The sequence below is a fragment of the Monodon monoceros genome, unplaced genomic scaffold (genome assembly GCF_005190385.1).
Source record: "Monodon monoceros isolate NGI ecotype Baffin Bay Population unplaced genomic scaffold, NGI_Narwhal_1 Super_Scaffold_13, whole genome shotgun sequence".
Taxonomy (NCBI): domain Eukaryota; kingdom Metazoa; phylum Chordata; class Mammalia; order Artiodactyla; family Monodontidae; genus Monodon; species Monodon monoceros.
In genome coordinates this window covers 21,513,805-21,536,158 of record NW_021703769.1, presented here as the reverse complement: position 1 = coordinate 21,536,158, position 22,354 = coordinate 21,513,805, and the positions used below count along the sequence as shown (strand labels likewise).

Here is a 22,354-nt window from a genome sequence, read left to right as displayed (position 1 = left end):
AATCCGATGGGTATTTTATTTACAATTATAGCACATTTTAATTCAGACTAGCCATAGCTCAAGCCCTCAGTAGCCACAAGTGGTTAGTGGGTATAGTACTGGACAGTGCAGTTCAATGCCTCAGTTTCCTTATCTGCGAATTGAGGATAAAATGAGGGATAAAACTGCCTAGTCACTGAATGGATTATGAGAGCTCAAGGAAAACACCCTGCACGCCAGAGGCGCGTGATAAACCTTGCTTCCTTTCATCTTTTCTCTCACCGCACCGCCCTCCATCAAGTCTCCGCCCCCTTTCCCCGCCCCCTTCAGGCTCCGGGAGGAAGTAGTGCTGTCAAATGCAGCGCGCTTTACGGTAGTGTGGCCGTAAAGCCACACGTTTACCGCAGTGTGGCCGGCTCGCGCGACGCGAGCACTTTTACCTCATTGGCTCTGCGGCCCCTGCTCAAGGCGCTTTACAGCCGTGTGGCTGGAGCCGCCCATGTGGGGACCGCGGTTTGGTCGTGAGTGCAGGGAATCAGAGTAGACGGTGTTGACTGAACCTGGAATCATGGACGTTGGCGAACTTCTGAGCTACCAGGTATGACGGACGAGGAGGGCTGGAGGGACCGTCCTCTCACCCGGGCAGGAGTCGTAGGACCAGAGTCCCTTCATCTCACTTTCTCCCACCTCAGCCCCGGGTCCCCTCACGTTTCCTGTCACCCGGGTCCTAGCCTCTGATTTCACGTAACTCCCTCGAATTTCTCCTGGGTTCTTTCAGTTTATTTCTTCCCAAGGCCCGGGCGCCTTCTCAACTAAAGGCTGGGCTCCTTCTCACCCTGCCCTGGGGCCTGGCTCACTTCAACTATTCTGAAGGCCCCAAACTATCTTTACAACCATCCCCCTTAAACTCTCTTCTCCAGTTATTGAGTTGGTGGTCGTGGTGGGAGAGCACTAGCCCTTCTTGCATTTGAGCCCCAGCTTCTCTACTGACCGGTTCTGTGGCTTTGGGACAAGTCCTGTCGCCCTCTTCGAGCCTCAGCTTTTGTATGTATAAAGTGGAGACAGTAATAGCTACCTATTAGGTTTGTTTCAGGACTGTATCAACCAATGGATGTGAAAGCTGATTTTAAAGTGTGGAAAGCCGGACCCATGTTAATTGCAGTTATTGACAGATGTTTGACATTCCAGCATGGGATGGGTACCTCGGAATCTTCTTCTTGTCCCACTTGCTCAGAGTACTTGTGGGGAAACAGTGGCCCAGAAGGTAGAAAGGACTTGTCCTAAGTCACTCAACAAGTAAGAGCTGGGATTAGAGATGAGATCTTTTGGCTCCCAGCTCAACGTTTTTCCCCCACTTTTGACTTCCTAAATGTTCAGTATGGTAGCCACTAGCCACATATGGCTATCGAACGCTGGAAATGGGACTAGTCTGAATTGAGAAGTACTCTAAGTGTCAAGTCACACTGGAATTTGAAGAATCAGTATTAAAAAAGTAAAATTTTTATATTGATTACATGATCATGTCGATTACTTTGATTATTGATCATAGTGATTAATTATATATTTCATCCATTACCCATATATTAATCATATATGGGTAATGGGTGAAATAAAATATATTCAAAATAAGTTTTACCTATTTCTGTTGACTTTTTAATGTAGCTGCTGGCCTTTTTGTGTCACTACTAAAGTTACATGTATAGCAGGCCTTACATTTCCATTGGACAGCTCTGCAGTAGAGAATAAGGGATTAAGAACCATGAGTCTGAAGCCCTATGGCTTGGAATCTCTGTTTTGCTGCTAACTGGCTACTGTAACCTTGAGCAGAATACTTACCCTCTCTATGCCTCAGTTTTCTCATCTTGTAAATGGGGGCAAGAAAGTAGCTATCATATAAGTCTGTTTTGAAGCTGCTGTGAAATGTAAAGTGTTTAGCCCAATGCTTGTCAAAGAATAAATGTTTGAAAAACGTTAGCAATTATATTCATGCAATTCCCTAGCCGGTATACATAGAACTGACCTTGGAAACTAGACATCGTGGGAAAGAACTTGTAAGCAATGGGAGGCATATAGCCAGGTGATTTCCTTTTTAAGACAGTAATAGGATGTGAAAGAAGAAAGGAAATAGGAGCGTTGTTGAATGAGTGGTTATATGCCTGTTTGGCCTACATATGAGCCCACTGACTCATAGAATATTAAAGCTAGAAGAGGTTCATTCATTTGCTCAACAAATATCTATTGAATATGTACTGCATCTACCGAGCATACAACATTGAACAAAACAGACAAGGTTCTTGCTTTTGTGGAGCTTATAATCTGGTGGGGAAGTAACAAGATAAGAAAGTAAACAAATGAGAAATTCAGATCGTGGTAAGTGCTTTGAAGGATACACAGGGTATACTACAGAGCTGTGCTGTTTGGTGTGGTAGCCACTGGTCACATGTTACTCTTGAACACTTGAAATGTGGCTAGTTAGAATTAAGATCCGCTACACCTGTAAAATACACACTGGATTTTCAAGATTTAGTATGAAAAAAGTGACTAAAATATATTAATTTTTATATTGATTCCATGCTGAAATGATAATACTTAGGATATGTTGGCTTAAAGAAAATTATTAAAATTAATATCATCTTCTTAAAAACTTTTTAAATGTGGCTACTAGAAAATTTAAAGTTACATATGTGGCTTGTTTGTGGCCCTCAATATATTTTTATTGGACAGAGCTGCTAAAGATAACCGCTGGGAGCAGGAGACAGGGCCTATTATTTTAGATAATATGGTCTAGGAAGGACTTTGAGGAACGGACATTAAAGGACCAATGGTTGAGAAGGAGCCAGTCGTGAAAAGCGCAGAATAATCAAGGCAGAGGGAATGAATAGCAGGTACACAGGCTGTGAGTTGTTAAAATAGGAGCTGGTGCAGCCTGTTAGAGGATCAGGAAGAGGACTGATGTAGCTGGAACTTGGTGAATGAGCAGGGGAATGATAAGCGATAAGGCTGGAGAAGTAGGCAGATGACAGACTATGTAGGCCTTCCTGTGGGCCACGATAAGGAATTTGAATTTTATTTTGAGAAATCTTATAGATAACCTCATTCAGCCCACATATTTATAAATGAAAAGTGAACTTCATTTCGGTAAGGGATGTCCCTGAGGTTGTGGGCCAAGGTAGTGACAAGAGTCGAAACCAGAATCCTGATCTTATTTCCAGCTCTGTTCATTCCCCACATGCGCTTCTCACGCACTTTTCTGTCTGTAAGATCAGTGCCCACTTTTCCTGTTCCTAAAAGATGGTACAGTCTAGAATCTAGTCCATAATAAATGCTCCCATCCTCTTGTAGAAAGTCATGAGGATTACCTGAGTTAATGGACGCAAAAGCTCTTTGAAAACTAACTTTTTATAGACATGAAAGATGCATTGCGTGCCTGCATCATTTCTCTAAATCCTTATAACAACCCTATGAAGAAGGTACTGTTTTAAATCCCTGTTGTACAGATGGGGGAACTGAGGTACAAAAAAGTGCCTGCCTCAGAGTTGGAGTTCCTAACCACTGTGCTGTGCTGAACTAAAGTGCTTTCAGATATGTTCTTACATTAATTCTCAGCATGCCCTTTGAGGTAGGTGGCATGCCTATTTTATAGAAGAGGAAACTCAAGCTAGAGAGGTCAGTTACCGGCCCAAGATGAAACAGCCAGTAAGGAGGAGAGCCAGAACTGGAACCAACCGAAGACCCAAATCTAGTTTTCCAATTTTAAAAACTTTTAAAGTTGAAGTATGGTATATGTATAGAAGAATGCATAAATCTTAAGTGCTTTTGATTATACTTGTCATTTACAAAGTAGACTCGATATGACCACTAAAGTTCATTTCTCAGGGACAAAGGTGGTCTGATTTGAACATCCCCACCCCCAGAGTTTGATTCAGTAAGTCTCCCATGGGACCTTAGAATTTGCATTTCTAACAAGATTGCAGGTGATGCTTAAGCTGCTGGTCCAGGGACCACACTTTGAGACCCACCCCTGGTCTAGAATGATCTACATTCCTCTTAAAATCTTCTCTGAGACATTCACCTCCCTTCTCATGGCCATTAGTTCGCAGTATTTTGAGCTTAAGTTATACTTTGCCCCTGCCATCTCAGATATTGAGAGCAAATCACTTAATCTTTCTGGGCCTCAGTTTCCTTATATGCCTAATGAGGGGATTAGGTAAGTTTCTCTGAGGTCCCTTCTAGCTTTAAAATTCTGTGATACTGATTATTTAGGTGAAGAGCTCCAGAGATTTCAAGAGATAAGAAAAGCTTGATGCAGAAGAATGAATTGGGGCTGAAAATCTGGGAGATTTGAGTTTTAATCCTACCTTTATCATTATTTATCTGGGTGATTCAGGATAAGTCACTTCCCTTCTCTGTACATCATTTTTTTCATCACTGTAAAATGAGGAGATTGAGCTATATGACTTCTGGTTCTTTCTTTTCCTAAAATTCAGAGACTAAGGTAAATAAAGAAAATATGTAATGCCAAAAATGTTTATTAAAAGTATTTGACATTTTTTTGGATGCCTTCTAAATTTCACTTTTGGAGCAACTTGGTGGGAAGATTCCAGTTTTCTGCTGAGATTGGTTCTTCTAGTAATAGAGTTAGGCAGCAAGTGCCTCAGTATATGCCTTATATCCTTGACATATGTTAACTATTCATTTGAAAAGATGGGAGAATTACAATGTGGACAGGTGGTGGTGGAAAAAGTCTTAAAGAGGAAACCAGTTATGTTCCCAATATGGAAATGTACTTTTTTGATGCCTTCGGGCTTAGACATCTCATCAAGAAGTGTGCCCAGCAGTTCCTTGGCTGAGAAGTTTCTGCTGCGTAGGCACGTATATGAACTCCAGGGCATTCTCATTAATACTGATTCCACAGATGTCTGGAAAAAGTTCTTACCTTTGAAGTTTTGCAATAAAGAATTCACATTTAGTGCAGTTTGGCTCATTGGGAATGACTTATTTTGTGACATGAGAAGTATTCTCTTTGAGGCAGATTGGGGTCAGGGACCCTTGGTTTTGGCAATATTGCAGGCACCCACTCCTCTTGTCACCTATCAGTCAGCAATATAGCATTTCCTTGGATTGCAGGGGCTTATTGGAATCTATAATCTTTCTCCTTTTCCCTTCTTATTTCTTTCTTTTGAAGTAAAAAATTTTAATGACAATAATCTGACAGGAATAGTATTAAAGTATTCAAGAAAAGGGAAACTGCTACCCTAATCCAATAAAATATTTTTATATTCCCGCAGTCCTTATGTATTTTGCATGGCTATAACCATTGTATACATACTGTTTTGTGTTCTGTGCTTTAATTTAACATTGCCAGAAATATTTTGTGTTTCTACATAGTCTTCATGTTGTTTTTAATGTTTACATACTTTTTGCTCAAGTCATAGACCATCCATTTTTCCCTAAATTGCTCCTCTATAATCGAGTACTTAGGTGGTTTCCAGATTTTGTTCTTGGAGATAATATTGCAGTGAACTTCTTTATTCATGTGGCATTTTTCCCCTCACATCTGTCGTTAGTAATTATCATGTGCCATCATCTCCTGTGCGAAGTATTGCATGGGCTAAAATGATTAAGATATGGTCTTGGACCTTAAAGAATTCATAGTTAAGGAGCGAGACAGACCTTTCAACAACTAACTGTATGAATAAAGTATTATGGGAGCACAATGGAAGGAACGATTGGATGTGCCTGGAGAGGGGATGTATTGCTGGGAATGGATTTGGTTTGGTCATTGAGGAAAAGGAGATGACATTGGAATCTCAGCCCTGATGAATGAATAGAAATTCTGTGGGTACCGAAGGAGGCTGAGGAGAGTCATTCTTGACTAGGATTAGTGACAGCAAAAGCATGGGAGTGAAATGTTCAGAGCATTGAGTGAATGGAGCGGAGTGGCAGGAGATGATGGGGTGGCCTCAGCTGCAGGTATGTCAGGCAATACACAGTGCTCATGTGGAAGTAATCCTTTATCAGTTTACAGTGCTAACAATAGTGTGTGTTCCAGTTTTACTGCAATCTCGATACTACTAGTTGTCATAATTTAATTTTTTCTCATTAATATAGTAGGTATATAAAGTGTTAGTTCATTTGCTTTAATAAGCATTTTTCCCTTGCATGTGTTTATTGTTTGTACTTATTATCTGCTTTTTTTTCTTAGGGTTGTGTTGTAGCTTATAACTGAGCTTTTCTGTTCTGTTTTTTTGTCGATGGTGTGTGTATAAGAAACATTATTGGAAGCCTGGACACTTGTGCTCAAATATATCTTTCATTCTTTGGTAGCCCCATTTTACCTCTAACTCTGCGAATATTGTCATAATCATGATGTCACTTCACAGCATCATGAAATAGGCTCTTTTGGCATGACAGTTTAGTGCTTTCTGAAGTTACTTATTGTTAGTGGGACTATAAGTAACAAATAAATTGCTATTCTTATTGATATTCCCACTTCAGGGTGTTTTCTGTTTCATCTTCTGAGTGACATTTTTTCTTAAGTTCACTTCCTCCCTTTGCAAACTTATCTTCTCTTTTTCCCGTGATGAGTTCTTTTCATACTCGCAAAATACATTGTATTTTTGTGCCCCCTTGCACCCTAGGCAGTGAAATGAGAGGCAGGGACCAGCACCTAGAGAGTGTCTCTCTGCTAGTTGATGCCTAATAAATCATTGTTTAATGATTGAGTGAATGAACCAGTATGTGCCTTCAAATATGCTCTTTTGGAAAGCTTTTGTTCTAATATCTTGTCTGCTTGCTGGCTTGTATCTCTTTGCTTTCATGTTAGACTTCAAGAAAGTTGGATTCAAATCTGTTACCTCAGTTACTGAATTGTCCTTCCCTGTGCTGTACAGAGGACCTTGTTGTGTATCTATTTTATATATAATAGTTTGTATCTGCTAATCCCAAACTTCTTATTTATCCCTTCCCCACACCCTTTCCCCTTTGGTAACCATAAATTTGTTTTCTATGTCTGTGAGTCTGTTTCTGTTTTGTAAATAAGTTCATTTGTATCATATTTTATACTCTACATATAAGTGATATCATATAGTATTGTCTTTGATTTACTTCACTTAGTATGATAACCTCTAGAGCCTCATTTTTTTTTTTAACATCTTTCTTGGAGTATAATTGCTTTACAACGGTGTGTTAGTTTCTGCTTTATAACAAAGTGAATCAGCTATACATATACATATATCCCCATATCTCCTCCTTCTTGCGTCTCCCTCCCACCCTTCCTGTCCCACCCCTCTAGGTGGTCACAAAGCACCGAGCTGATCTCCCTGTGCTATGCGGCTGCTTCCCACTAGCTATCTATTTTACATTTGGTAGTGTATATATGTCCGTGCCACTCTCTCACTTCGTCCCAGCTTACCCTTCCCCCTCCCTGTGTCCTCAAATCCATTCTCTTCGTCTGCATCTTTATTCTTGTCCTGCCCCTAGGTTCTTCAGAACCTTTTTTTTCTTTTTTAGATTCCATATATATGTGTTAGCATACAGTATTTGTTTTTCTCTTTCTGACTTACTTCACTCTGCATGACAGTCTCTAGGTCCATCCACCTCACTACAAATAACTCAATTACATTTCTCTTTATGGCTGAGTAATATTCCATTGTATATATGTGCCACATCTTCTTTACCCATTCATCTGTTGATGGACACTTAGGTTGCTTCCATGTCCTGGCTATTGTAAATAGAGCTGCAGTGAACATTGTGGTACATGACTCTTTTTGAATTATGGTTTTCTCAGGGTATATGCCCAGTAGTGGGATTGCTGGGTCGTATTGTAGTTCTATTTTTAGTTTTTTTTTTTTGCGGTACGCAGGCCTCTAACTGTTGTGGCCTCTCCCGTTGCGGAGCACAGGCTCCGGACGCGCAGGCTCAGTGGCCATGGCTCACGGGCCTAGCTGCTCCGCAGCATGTGGGATCTTCCCGGACCGGGGCGTGAACCCGTGTCCCCTGCATCGGCAGGCAGACTCTCAACCACTGCACCACCAGGGAAGCCCTATTTTTAGTTTTTTAAGGAACCTCCATACTGTTCTCCATAGTGGCTGTATCAACTTACATTCCCACCAACAGTGCAGGAGGGTTCCCTTTTCTCCACACCCTCTCCCAGCATTTGTTGTTTGTAGATTTTTTGATGATGGCCATTCTGACTAGTGTGACGTGATACCTCATTGTAGTTTTGATTTGCATTTCTCTAATGATTAGTGATGTTGAGCATCCTTTCATGTGTTTGTTTAGAGCCTCTTCACTAGAATTTTATTCTATAACCTGGGTCCTCATCTTAGAGGAATCATCCGTTCTTTTGTCTTTCAGCATCTTTATGTAAACTCTTAGCTCACTAGTCCTGATTTAGGTTTCATGTGACTACTGAACATTCTGAGCGTATGCTCTGGTATAATTCTCTGCATCTCTCCACCCGCCCCCTCATCACCTACCCCCAATTCTGCTTTTTAGTCAAGGGTGTAGCTGTCCAGCAGACTTGAAAAAAGCCCTGGAGCTAGTTCTCAAAGATGAAGGGGCTTAAAGTTGAAAGGCAAAGTTATTTTCCTCGTGGAAAATACAAACTCTTGAGCAAAGGGCTAGCTCTTTTCTCAGGAGTCAGGAGGGTGTTAGGATCTGAAAATGCATAAGTCACAGTTCTTGCTTTCATGGAGCTTACAGTCTAAGGGGGAGCATCCCACAGATTTGAGAATTGATAATCCAGTACACAGTGCCATTGCATGAGCAAGATGTGGTGGCCTAGAGGCAGGAGCAGCCCTGCCGTTGGGAACTTGGGAAGGCTTTGCAGGGGAATTGTTGCTTCTTCAGTAGCCTTTTCTCTATCCCTTCTTTTCTTTTTCAGTTGCCACCATCTTAGTTTAGACTCTTGGGACTTTGTCAAATAATTAGCTTTCTAGTTTGTCTTCATTTTTTTCTTTGTGGATCTCATATTGGCACGATGAATGTGGGTTTATTTCCTCTGTGTGCCAACAGAACACCCTTCTCTGGTCTAGACTCCAGTCCTACCTATTTCAGCTTCCTTGGAGATAGGTCTTATTGAGATGCCTAAATTTGGAGGTGAATTTGAGGAATACAGCCATACCTTTCTTCAGTCTCTCACTAGGTGTCACTGTTTAAATTGGGGGGTTGCATTTATAAGACCCCAGTAGAGAAGTTTTCACATGTATAAATGACTACATTGGAGAATGTGGATGGTTCAAGATAGCTTGTTAGCACTGTTGGAGAAAATAATTCAAAATACATGCCCTTCTGAGTGTGCCCATTTTAGACGTCTTTTAATGTTTAGTGTAGTGGATGAACAATAACTCTGGGTCAGGCAGACTGCTGCCTGTGTTTGAATCCCACCTCTGCTACTTGGTAGCTATGTGACCTTGGGTCACTTAATTAACCTCTTTAAGCCTCAGGCCTTCATCTTTAAAATGCAGATTATATAATAGTGTCTGTCTCTGCCCCACCATCTTTTAAAAAATCTCCACTTTACCATCTTTTTCTTAAAGATGCAGGATTAAATGAGACAGTGTGGGTAGTGCTAAGTAGTATAGTGCCTGACACATGGTAAGTGCCTAGTACATGCTAGCTGTCAATTTTTATTATTGATATAATTATAAAAACACATATGGTATAGCAAAAGGAAAAAATGTTTTTCTCGAATTCTGCAAAGCTGCCTTAGTATTCCCAAGGTCACTGGTGTCTTGGAGATTAAGGTTTAGAATGCTATAAAAGGAAATGAGAACAGTTTGTCACGCACACATTCCACAGTACAGAACTGTTCTCAATAGATTAAAGTATAACCCTATTCTACCACAGTTAGCAGACATTGATATCAAGGATTGTGTCATCAACACAGTAATTCTTTTCCCCAGGTCGCTTCAATATTACTAAGATATCTCAGTTTTCCTCTTTTCTAGGGCCAGGAATCTCATTTACAAATTACTCCTTTCTTTTTCTTTTTTTCGTTTAATGTTCCTGAAGGAAGTGATTGGTTTTGGTCTGAGTCTTGTATAGCTGTAGGGAAAATGGAATTAGGAGAAAGTATAGCAGGAATACTCTTAGCTTCTCCAAGGCCAGCCATCTGATTCTAGTATTTCAGCTGAATAGTTCAAGAACATTTTCTTTTCCACAGAGTTCCAGGAGTGAGTGATCTGAAAGTGTGTTGGCCGAAACTTTGGAACCCCAGCTCCACTGTGGGTTGGTGAACAAACTAGATTACCTTCATCCTGAGTTCAGTGAAAGATCTAGTGAGGCTACCACAGTGCATTTTCACCTCTTAACTCATTTTAGATTATCAGTTTCCTGTAAGTAGATTGTCTACTTTGGCTCCTTAGACTTCCCTTCACCTACCCAGCAGTGTCCAAAGTCAGTGACTGAACTGAGAAGGATTTGAAGTCAAGCACAGAGTATTCTGATGCTTCTCTCTGACTGTGTCTGACTATATTCCAAAGGCAGGTATGATCAATTATTGAACACTTTGGCATTATTCATGTGCTTATTCTGTTAGTACATAAAATTGAGGATTAATTACATTTTTATTTGACACCCCCCCGGTTAAGAGTAACTAAGTTTAAAATTACTTTTGGAATCTTTAATAGACTTAACCATTAATAGTACATCAGTTCTCTGCTGGTGTTTTGTATGTTTCTAGGGCATTATGACACATGCTCACCGTCAGGCTGTGAGCCAATCCAGATTTTCAAGGGCTAGTAAACTTCATTCAGATTAGTAATCCATATCGAGCCTTTCATTTTTAAATTATTCAACAAATTTATTAAATGCCTACTAAATGCAGGATGTTATACTAGGCATCAGGAATAGAGTGATACACAAGACAGTTGCTGTCCCTTGTCTTTATAGAGCTTATACCCAGGGAGGCAAGACAGAAAATATACAAGAAAAACAAATACAAATAAATAAGAACACCTAAACATGCAAACAAATAGTACTAGAGAAACAAAAAGAAGATATTTTAAATAGAGATATGAAGGGAAAAATGGGCTGATGTAATTGAATGATTGGGGATCATCAGAAGGTTCCAGAAGGCCTCTCTGAGGAGGTAACATTTGAGCTGAGAATGAATAATGGGAAGGATCCAGCCACATGAAGAGCTGTGGGAACAGCAATGTAAGCCAAGGGGAAAACCACTACAAAAGTCCTAAGGTGGGACCAAGCTTGTCATGTTTGAGGCAGTATGGCCTAGAGCATGACGAGTGAGGCAGGGACCGAGATAAGGACGGAGAGGTCTGCTGTGGGGAGGATGGGAAGCCCTAAAATGTTTAGATGTTATTGTTGGTACATTGGGGAAGCATTAGGGGTTTTAAGCTGTGGACTGACACAGTTTGGTTAAGTTTTAAAAGATCACTGCCTCTGCCAAATGGAGAATAGATTGTAGGGGAGCAAATCTGGCCAGCTTAGTCGTTCAAAGGGGATAGAATTCACCTTTGTGCTGTGGAGGGCCGCAGCTGAAGCTGTGCTCTCCCTCAAATAATTGCTTTCCCGCCTAGGTTGTTTTCAGAATTTCCCAATTCTAAACATTTAATCTGGGTTCTGGCTTAATCAAGAAGCAACACTCTCCTAGTGCCAGGCTTGGCACAGAAAATGTGGGCTTGGTGCCTTTTGTTGAGCACCCTGGCCTGGAGAGAATGAAGAAAGCAGCCTCTGGTGGACCTGAGGACAGTGCAGCTGACCCTCAGTACCTGGTAACTTGTAGGAAGCTTTGGAATCCATAAACTTCATGTGCTTCTGCAAAACAGTTGCAGATGGTCTGGACTGATGATTAAATATCACCCACTGTTTTGCCCAGATCTGCTGTGGCCATCCTCTCTGTGTCTGGTTTTACATTACAGTGGGTAGGTAATTAAAGGGGCATAGTCATTTCTGGCTACTTCCAGGACATCTTTTTTAGTTGGCTTGGGGGGAATTTCAGTTTCTGCCAGTTGTATAAGTGACTGCAGTGAGCAGTGCCTGTGAATGGCTACTTGTTGTTTTCAAAATTAAAAAAAAAAATTAAAAAGAACTCTCTCTAATGAAGGGGAATAATTGCCTGCCTTTGCTGTCTGCTGATTCTCCCGTGGGAGTTCTGCCATAGACTTGTCAGAGTTAGTTGGTAGGGACTTTTTTTCCCTGAGTTAGCACATAGAGATCTGAAAGGGCAGAGATTAACACAAATTAGCAGTGGTACAAGCATATCCGCAGAGGAACAGATTTCCTTCTGACCAGAGGTGCCGTTGCTGGGCACCACCTAATTTTCTGTGCATCTCTTAACCACTGATGAGAGGAGGATGACAGGACTTCTCAGCAAATAAAAAGAATTACTTAAGCACCACTTGAGTTGGGCAGTTTTTACAAGACTTGAGAGTTTCAAAGGCCCTCAGTCTGCTTAGCCTGCCAATGTAGTCACTGAATATTATCTCCCTGGCTTCTCACTGGGGGATCCTTACACCTCATTCAGCGTAGTGAACTTGGAGAGACAGAAATTCTGATTCTTGTACCTCATTTTTCTCTTTTTCCAAAGATTTCTTCTTCCATCCCCACAGAACTTATAAGGACACAGAAGGCCCAGTGGCGGAAAAAGAGATGGCATTTGCCTTCTGGGTGACATGACTTGTGCTAGTGGTTGGTGGGGATTCCATAATGAAGATTGCAAATCACTTTCCATATTCCTGGAGCCTGTCGCATAATTAGAGGATTAAACATTTTGTTTAAATTAGCAATTTTCCCTCTACTTTTCTGTGTGCTTCAAACCACCATTAGAGCAAGATGGAGACTGGTTGACAGTCTGATATTGGGCTCCACATTCTAGTTGTGCTGAGGTTGAGGAAGTCTTATTTTAATTAAAGAAAGCAGTTTTTAGCCATGGTTCATCTTGTGTGAGGCAGAGGCACTTTGATTGCTGAGTGCAGTGAGTATAGCTTTTTTTCAGGAGCATGACACCAAGCCTAACAGGATAATACCAGGAGGTAGGTATGCAGCTGGGCTTGAAGTATTGCCTCTGCATTAATGGCAGATATGCCTTCAGTTGACAGATTATCTTTGTGTTTGTGGGAGAAGGGGTTACTTATAGGTTTAGTATGTTCCTGATGTGCAGTGAATGAAAAACACCTCAAAGAGGAGCTTGTAGGAATTGTCATACTTTTAATGAGATAAAAGACTATGTGTTTTCTCCTCCCTATGTCACCAAGCCAAAAGAACAAAATAGAAGGCTGGGGACTACCAGGTATTGAAGCCTACTGAGAGCCAGACATTGTGCTATTTGATTTGATATGTTATTCTGTCTCACCCTAAAGGCAACCCTGGGAAGTCAGTATTCTTATTCCCATTGTGTAGGTGAGGAAAGTTAGTTCACAGAGGTTTAGTGACTTGCCCAAAGACACTCAAGAAGTAGGTGGTAGAATCTTTTTCCTGATAGAAGGCTTCAGTGGATGAAGGTAGCTTAAAAAAAGAAACACGCTAGAGAGTAGAATGCAGCAGAATGCTACCATCACCCTACCGTGTACTTGCCTCCAGTCCACCATATATATCATTCTTGTCCAGTAGAACACCGTGCCCTGGTTATCAAATCCAGGGAAGCAGAACACCGTGCATCAGTTACCAATCCCAGGGGAGCACTTCAAACACTGTCCATTGCATCTTGGTATTGAAGTTGCCAAGGAAAACACAACACAGTCAAGCACGGGATGGCACAATGCTTTACTCACATAGAGAAGAGACAGAGCAAGATCAGCCCCAGTAGTGTACTCAGTCCCTTGTGGCTAGCAGGGCCCTCCCCTTCCAATGCTGGACAGTTAGCCTATGTGCACCCCTCTTTCTTGCAGCAGCAGGAGGACCCAGACCTGAAAGCTAGTGGCATGACTAAGGGCCATTGACATACATGCTTAAGCAGAACAAAGGAACACTTGCTGAGCCTGAAACAGGGAAAGATATTCCTATACAAAGTGATAAGCCAGGCATAGGCTGTATGGGCTCCTTATTTCTTGTACAGAAGTATTGAGGTCCAAGGCCCATTTTTATGTGACTGAGTGGGGTTTGAAATACTGCATGCATGAGACTGCCTTTCCCAACAATTTTGTATTGGAATTATTTGATTACATATCTTTCTTCCCATTGGACTTTGAGTTCCTCTAGGGCAGTGACCAGCTCAGTACCTGCTGTAAATACTCAATGAATGTCTCTTGACTGAAGAAAGGAAAGAACAAGGGATGAATGAATGAAGCAGTGAATCAATGATTAGGTGGCTGAATTTGGGTTTCTTCCAGGTATCTTTTTATGTTAACTCTTAGCACCTCCACAGTTGTCTTCTCTTTCTTGTCTCTTACATCTTGATGGAAGGAGATTAAGCTGTGTTTGTGAATGATAGTGGCCCTAGTCATAGGAGACAGTGGGTTGGGTGAAACTTGTCTTAAATAGCAGTTGATGATCTTGATAAAAGTCCGATTCCAGTACTTTAATAACCCGAGAGTTGACTGGAGTTGTTTTAAAGACCAGAGCTGTCTCTGACTCCAAAACAAGAGATTAATCATTTATTAGCCAGATTTATACCAACTCTATTGTGAGACATAATTGCTGTTTTCTCTTTACCCAACCTTATAGGCAAAAGATAAAACTAACAAGGTTAGTTTTTATTTCATGTTGGTTATATCTGGCACATGCATTTCCATTTGATTTTTTTTCTTAAACATTTATTAAGTACTTTTTCTGGGTTAGGCACTTCCTCGCTGTGAGAGCTTTTTCCAAGGATGATCTCAGTGTGTGGTGATTTGACCAAGGTCACACACTGGTAACAACAAAGTTAAGTGTCTGACCACTAAAATCCATTTTCTCCTCCCTGCACCATGCTCCCCTATAAATGGGACTACTTTACCATCATTTCTTATGTACATTATGTTTTGTACAGGCCTGGGACACATATGGGTTTCTAAAACAGAAAGTGGTAGAGCTGCTAAAAGTACACTTAAGTTTAAGTAGCCTTGGGAAACAGATTAGTAGTAAGCACAGAAACCAGTTAAGGTGGGGTGATTTCCCAATCACATGGTCGTAGGTAGTATGGTGCCCTGGAAAGAGCAAGAGCTTTGGGCTTAGATTGACTGTTTGAGTCCTGTCTCCACTATTTGCTAGCTCTTTGACCTTAGGCAGTTCGCTAAGCAAGCCACTACCTGAGCCTTGGTTTCCTCACTTGAAGAAACAGGGAATGGTATTACCTACCTGGCAGAGTTGTGTGAGGATTGAAAAGATAATGAAATGTTAATTTCCAGGTATGTAATAAGCACACAGTTACTGGTCATTGTTACAAAGCTTGGATAATCGCTTGGTGAGGAAGCTGTAGGAAGAATTCTTCATTGTTTCTTTAAATCCTGCGAATCTCTGACCTCAGTGCCTCCTGAGAAGCTCTTTGTAAGATTTATATCTGACTTTGCCTATTGAGGCCCATCCTGGCTTATCTATGCAGCTTTGTTTAAAAGAGGTGACCGAATTCCCTTGTGTACAGGGTTTTCAGCCAGTGACTCTCTGATATTTAATATGTTTACCTGAATTCTCAAGTTTCTAAGTAATTTCAGTCTGAGACAAGTGAGTAGGATTGATGTCAGGCTGCTTTAACACAGGTGTTATAAACAAGATTAAGAGGTTGTTGAAAAGATACTGGTGGAGCTCTGGGGCTAGCTTTCTAGAATCATTCTGAATTGACAGCTAATGGGTAGTTTGCCTTGATGGCTCTCTCGAGTTGGTTGTAACCAACTAGAGATTCACCCACAGAGGAAACATGCTTATGAAAATTCACTTTGCTTTCCTTTATAAAAAAAAAAGTAAAGGTATTATAACATGTAATGATGTCTTTGCATGATGCAAAAAAAAAAAAAGTTGTCTTTACACTGTTTTAAGGTAATTTTTTAAAGGCAGTCAATTCTTAAGTTTTTTTGATGCCAAAAGCCTACCGAGCTTCAAAGAAAACTTTAAAAAGGAAAGAGATGGTTCAAAACAATTATTTTATTCTACTATTTATTTAATTTGTTTCTGTATAAGACACTTACTTAATTATCTTAACCCTTGGTAGAGTTTCTTCCCACCCAGCGAGGTGTGTGTTTTGGCTTATCTGGTCTATTAGATGCTATTGCTAGGAAATTGAGTACCCTAAAATGTTCTTGGAGTGAGCAGTTATTAGTTTGAAATCACTTTGAAGTCAGTTTTATAGCCTTCCTGAGAGAGTTGTGGTGGAGATAGAGCTTGTAGAGGGAATTCATAGCTGGGCAAGAGGCTACCCAGGCTACCAAAGAATTCCTTTTGATCATATTCCACATGGACAGGTGGTCAGGGTGCCTTCTGTTTTCTGGGCGGAGGAAATATTTCTGACTCTAAGAATAATTCATTTACCATCCGTGTCTTTATTGGGAACAGAGGTATTTTGCTAACTCTAGTGGTTTGTAAAGCTTCTAGAAATAGTAAAACCTTTGGATTGAGGAAGATAAAATACATCTTAGAAGAAAACAGACATGAAGCCATCTCTTTTCATTGTTTTTGATGGACTCATCAACAGGCATGTACAGATGCCATAACACTAGATACTTCATTCAAGCTGAGAGAGATAGGTAAGTCGGCACTCTAGTGCTGGAAATTGTGTTGTAAAATCGTGCTACATTTTCAGACTTTAAAGTATTACCCATAATGTTGAAAAATACTCTTTTTAACAAGATACTCAGGGTAAAGTTTCATGTGAGTTCTGTCTTCCTTGAAATAAATGTGGCAGCTATTATGTAACAGACTTATGTGGATAAGTTGTAAGCTTTAAAAGGAATAATGGTAATAGCTGATGTCCTAGGCTCTAGAGATCAAAACCATGTTGGAACCCTTAAGGAATTAATAAGCAACTGTGAAAGACCTAGATTTTGTAAATAAATAACATGACTCGTTTCTCACTTATGATCTGGTTCTCACTCATTTATTCCCAGGCCATTCAGTATGCTCTGAATATTCCGCCCCTTCCCATTTTCTCAAAATATCTCCACTTTTTTCTTTCCTGTCTGTCTTCTTGCTAGTATACGCTGCCCTGCCTCCCCGCCACAATCACTCCTGCTGTTTGAAAGAGGAATGCAGTTTTGAGTCTTGGCAATGACCTTAGAGGCAACTTATAGAAAAAGTAGTTAAAGATTTTCTTCCCCACTTTAGTGTTAATGGAATTGTGCATTGCTAGAGGCAGTAGTCCATGGGCTGGAGACGTCTCTGTCATCACGATTACATGTAACAGGTGTGCCATGTAACTTGCAAAGCCATTGTGTGGGTCTGCTGGTTGCTGAATGCATACTCCACCTCCCCCAGCCTCTGTGACATGCACTTATAAAATATCTAACCTTTGTGTTAGATATTTAAATAATAAAGTGAATTTCTTGTGTCTGAGCCTTTGGAAATAGTTTAAATAATTTAAAATAGCTTTGCCATATTAATTTGTTATTTAATGTTTAAAGATTCAAAGTGGACTGGTGTTCAAGGTGGGTAACCCCTGGGCTCATTGTGGGTTCCCCAGATGATCTGGCGGAGGGAGTTTTACCAAAAGCTCCATATAGACAGATGACAGTAAGCGCTTCTGGTCAGTGAGCTTCCAAACAGGCAAGAAGCAACTACAGAAAAGAGCTTTCCTGGCTAACGGCATGGGCAGAAAAGTGGCAGGAGGGATTTTGGTGTTGGTTGAACGATGATGGCAGCAGGGAGAGATGATGCAAATTATGCCTTTAGATGATAGTTTCTGAAGTTGTGACTAGGGAAAGCTGACTGGGGGGTTGTGTATACTGCTGCTGTAAAAGTGAGAGTTAGATTCCAGACCCAGCTCTGTGGCTTCAGGCTCATCCTTGAGTCTTAGTTTATTCATCTGTAAATTATGAGGTTGTATGGATACACTTTGTCTGAATCTGAGTTTTACTCTTCTTACCCTCTGAATATCACTTGGTGCCATCATTAGAAAATTTACTAAGCTATATAGCCCAGGGTGGCATAAAATGATTAAATATGTAGATAGAACACATAGAACAGATGAATTCTGCCTGGTTGCAGTAATCTAATGATCCAAGAAATTCTGAGAATATGCATACATTGTATACATTTGCTAATAGTGAATTACGATTCTTGGATAGTTCATTGGTTTATCTGCCCTCTTCCCTTGTCTCTCATTGATTTAGCAATGTGGGTTAAGTACCTGCTATGAGCTGGGTACTGTGGGGTGCTGAGGTGTTAACAGCAAGGGTCAGATCTCAGGGCACCTACCCTTGAGGACCTAGCATATGATTTAGTAGAGGAGATGGAGATTTATTAATGCACGTGTTGTGTGTTGATATGATACATTGCTGAGGAAGCTCAGAGGTCTTACTGGAGCATTTGGATGACTCCTAGAGAAGGTGGCCTTTGAGCTGGAGTTTAAGGCTGAGTAGGGTTTTTCTAGCTGGAACAAAAGGGGAAAGGAAGGTGGTCTGCTCTTCATGGTAGCACTATACGTGCTTACTCCATTCCAAGGCATCATTTGAGTAACTGAAGGTGACTCTTGGGTCCCTCCCTAACTCTTCTCTCATTCCCTTATTGGTTTTTTTCTATGGCAAGGTTTCCAGACCCTGTACTATCCTGCTCATGCAATATTGAGATTGTAATGCCTCTTTTCAAGTGTGGTAGCTAACTCAGCGCTACGGGACTGTAGTCGAATTAGATGTTATGCTTCTAATAGTGCACCCTTAATATGCATTAGATTTTTAAAAAATTAAAGTTGGCCATCCTGTTGAAAATGACATTAACTAAAACCATCAGCTGTTTCCTGAATGAATTATTTTTAAGTCATATTTCCTCTGGCAGGGACTTTATTTGCTCTTTTGAATTTAAACAAGGGACTTTATACTGCTCATACTCTTTTGGTTTAACCTATTATGAATCTATCTCTCTATACTACCATTCATCCACATTTCTCCGTCTGCCCACTTGAGTGACTTTGTGAAAGATCTTGTTGAGATAAAGGTACTCTGTAGGTATTGTAAACCCTTAACCTTAATCAGCAGTAACAATATCAAGGGACTACAACCAGTTGGGCATTACTTGTTCTGCATGATTCCCTGCTAGCTTCTAGTGGTCTCCTTTTTCTTCCCCCCTAAGTATGTGCATAACCATACCATTTTGCCAAGTTTATTTCAGATCATTTTTTAAGAAATAAAATATTATAAATACAGTTGAAGTGTCCTGTGTACCCTTCCCTAATACCATTTCATTGTGTAGCCGTCCTTAATCCAACTTCTTTATTACCCTTCTTAGAAGCGATCACTATCCTGAATTTGGTGATTATTATTCCCAGTCATTTTTTTTAAATGATTACTGCTTATGTATGCATCCAGTGATCATTGAAATTTTTTTTCTTATTACAAATATGCTCCAGTGAACATTCTTTAAATATGTCCTTGTGCATATGTCTGAGAATTTCTCTAATGTGTATACCTAGGAGTAGAACTGCTGGGATAGTCATAGAATATATGCATCTTCAGTGTTACTAGGTATCACCAATTAGCTCTGTACTCATTTACTCTTCTATCAGCATGTTTTAATTTGTTTCTCTATATCCTCACTAACACATGATATTGCCAGATTTTAATTTTTTTATTTTTGCCAACCAGATGATATTTCCTGGTTTTTATATGCATTTCCCTGATTTCTAATGAGACTGGGTCCCTTTTTACATGCTTATGGGCTACTCAGTATTTTTTCTTTTGAAATCATAGTTGTGATTCTATTCCTTGTCAAAAGCTGAAAAGTCTGTTGTATATATAGGACTTTGCAGTTAGCTGTCATTAAAAGAAATTGAATCCGAGGCTCTTTTTTCTTTAAAGTGCTGTATCTTTATTTTATTTAATCTTATTCTCCCTTATCTTACTAAAGACAATCCTGTGAGGTAGCAGAGCAAGGGCAGAGCATTTTTTAAATGCAGTGCTGGTAAGTCAAATGACTTACCTAAGGTCATGTGACTTTTAAGTGATTCACTAGCACCCAGATTTTTATGATTATTGGTCCACTGCTCTTTGCATTGTATACTGTGTTGCTTTTTTTAGGTCAGTGCAGTTCTGTTGTTCTTGGTTTGATGTCTAATATTCCCTCCAACACCTAGTAGAGTGATGTTCAGGTTCTGTTAGCTCAGTAAACACTTCCTGAGTGAATGAGTGAATGATCATGGTTCTGATGTAGCTGACAAAACATTCATAATGTCTGTTAAAATGGAGATAGTTTACCTTACAATGATTTTACAAGTATCTGCCTCTGTTAGGCTTGATAAAGAAACAGAATCAATATTCAGCTGATGCAGCTGTAGAATAAATCAGAGAAAATGTCAAAGTAAATCATGAATGCTAAAGAATAGTTTGTACTTCCAAAAAAGAAATCTACACACCCTTTGGAAACGAGATGGATATATATTCAGGCTTTAACAAGGAGTAAGAATTTTTTTGGTAGGAAAAATTGATTAAGTAGTGTCTTCATGACTAGTGATTTAAATTATAAATCATATTCGTGTTACTTGTCAGCCAGTCAGATTACAGATCATAAGTGAGATCTTTGGTAATGTTAATTTTTGATACATTGATTCCCCCTCACCTCCCCCCACACCGTGGACATTGGTAAAACCCACATTCTCCAGTAATTACTGTACTCTTAGTACCTGTAATTTTTTAAATTGGGAATTAATCAGTACATGAGGGTTCTGTTTAATATTTGCAATGACTTTGCTTGGAGATTTTGAGGAATTTTTGGTACCTGTTTTTCTTCCAGAAAAAAAAGGTGGCATATTGCCATGATTCTTGTATAGGCATAATATATAATTATATATGAATATCTGGAATTGCCACTCAGATATTTCCTTTTTTTTAATCAATACATATTTATTGAGCATCTATTTTCTTAACATCTTTATTGGAGTATAATTGCTTTACAATCGTGTGTTAGTTTCTGCTTTATAACAAAGTGAATCAGTTATACATATATCCCCATATCTCTTCCCTCTTGCGTCTCCCTCCCTCCCTCCCTATCCCACCCCTCTAGGTGGTCACAAAGCACCGAGCTGATCTCCCTGTGCTATGCGGCTGCTTCCCACTAGCTATCTATTTTACGTTTGGTAGTGTATATATGTCCATGCCACTCTCTCACTTTGTCTCAGCTTACCCTTCCCCCTCCCCATATCCTCAAGTCCATTCTCTAGTAGGTCTGCGTCTTTATTCCCATCTTGCCCCTAGGTTCTTCATGACCATTTTTTTCTTTTTTTGTTTTAGATTCCATATATATGTGTTAGCATACGGTATTTGTTTTTCTCTTTTTTACTTACTTCACTCTGTATGACAGACTCTAGGTCCATCCACCTCACTACAAATAACTCAATTTTGTTTCTTTTTATGGCTGAGTAACATTCTATTGTATATATGTGCCACATCTTCTTTATCCATTCATCTGTTGATGGACACTTAGGTTGCTTCCATGTCCTGGCTATTGTAAATAGAACTGCAGTGAACATTGTGGTACATGACTCTTCTTGAATTACAGCTTTCTCAGGGTATATGCCCAGTAGTGGGATTGCTGGGTCATATGGTAGTTTTATTTTTAGTTTTTTAAGGAACCTCCATACTGTTTTCCATAGTGGCTGTATCAATTTACATTCCCACCAAGAGTGCAAGAGGGTTCCCTTTTCTCCACACCCTCTCCAGCATTTGTTGTTTGTAGATTTTCTGGTGATGCCCATTCTGACTGGTGTGAGGTGATACCTCATTGTAGTTTTGATTTGCATTTCTCTAATAATTAGTGATGTTGAGCAGCTTTTCATGTGCCTCTTGCCCATCTGTATATCTTCTTTGGAGAAATGTCTATTTAGGTCTTCTGCCCATTTTTGGATTGGGTTGTTTGTTTCTTTAATATTGAGCTGCATGAGCTGTTTATACATTTTGGAGATTAATCCTTTGTCTGTTGATTCGTTTGCAAATATTTTCTCCCGTTCTGAGGGTTGTCTTTTTGTCTTGTTTATGGTTTCCTTTGCTGTGCAAAAGCTCTTAAGTTTCATTAGGTCCCATTTGTTTATTTTTGTTTTTATTTCCATTCCTCTAGGAGGTGGGTCAAAAAGGATCTTGCTGTGATTTATGTCATGGAGTGTTCTGCCTATGTTTTCCTTCTAAGAGTTTAATAGTGTCTGGCCTTACATTTAGGTCTTTAATCCATTTTGAGTTTATTTTTCTGTATGGTGTTAGGGAGTGTTCTAATTTCATTCTTTTACATGTAGCTGTCCAGTTTTCCCAGCACCACTTATTGAAGAGGCTGTCTTTTCTCCACTGTATATTCTTGCCTCCTTTAT

General features: G+C 40.0%; 1 protein-coding gene across 1 annotated transcript in view; it reads left to right on the top strand.

Annotated features, from left to right (window-relative positions):
* The first annotated feature begins 437 nt into the window (after positions 1-437).
* Positions 438-22,354, top strand: part of CTNNBL1 (catenin beta like 1) — a 167,940-nt gene continuing 146,023 nt past the window's right edge. Inside the window, exon 1 of the mRNA XM_029220175.1 lies at positions 438-577. Within this exon, the coding sequence (XP_029076008.1) occupies positions 548-577 (30 nt within the window). The 5' untranslated portion in view covers positions 438-547. The remainder of the gene's footprint in view (positions 578-22,354) is intronic.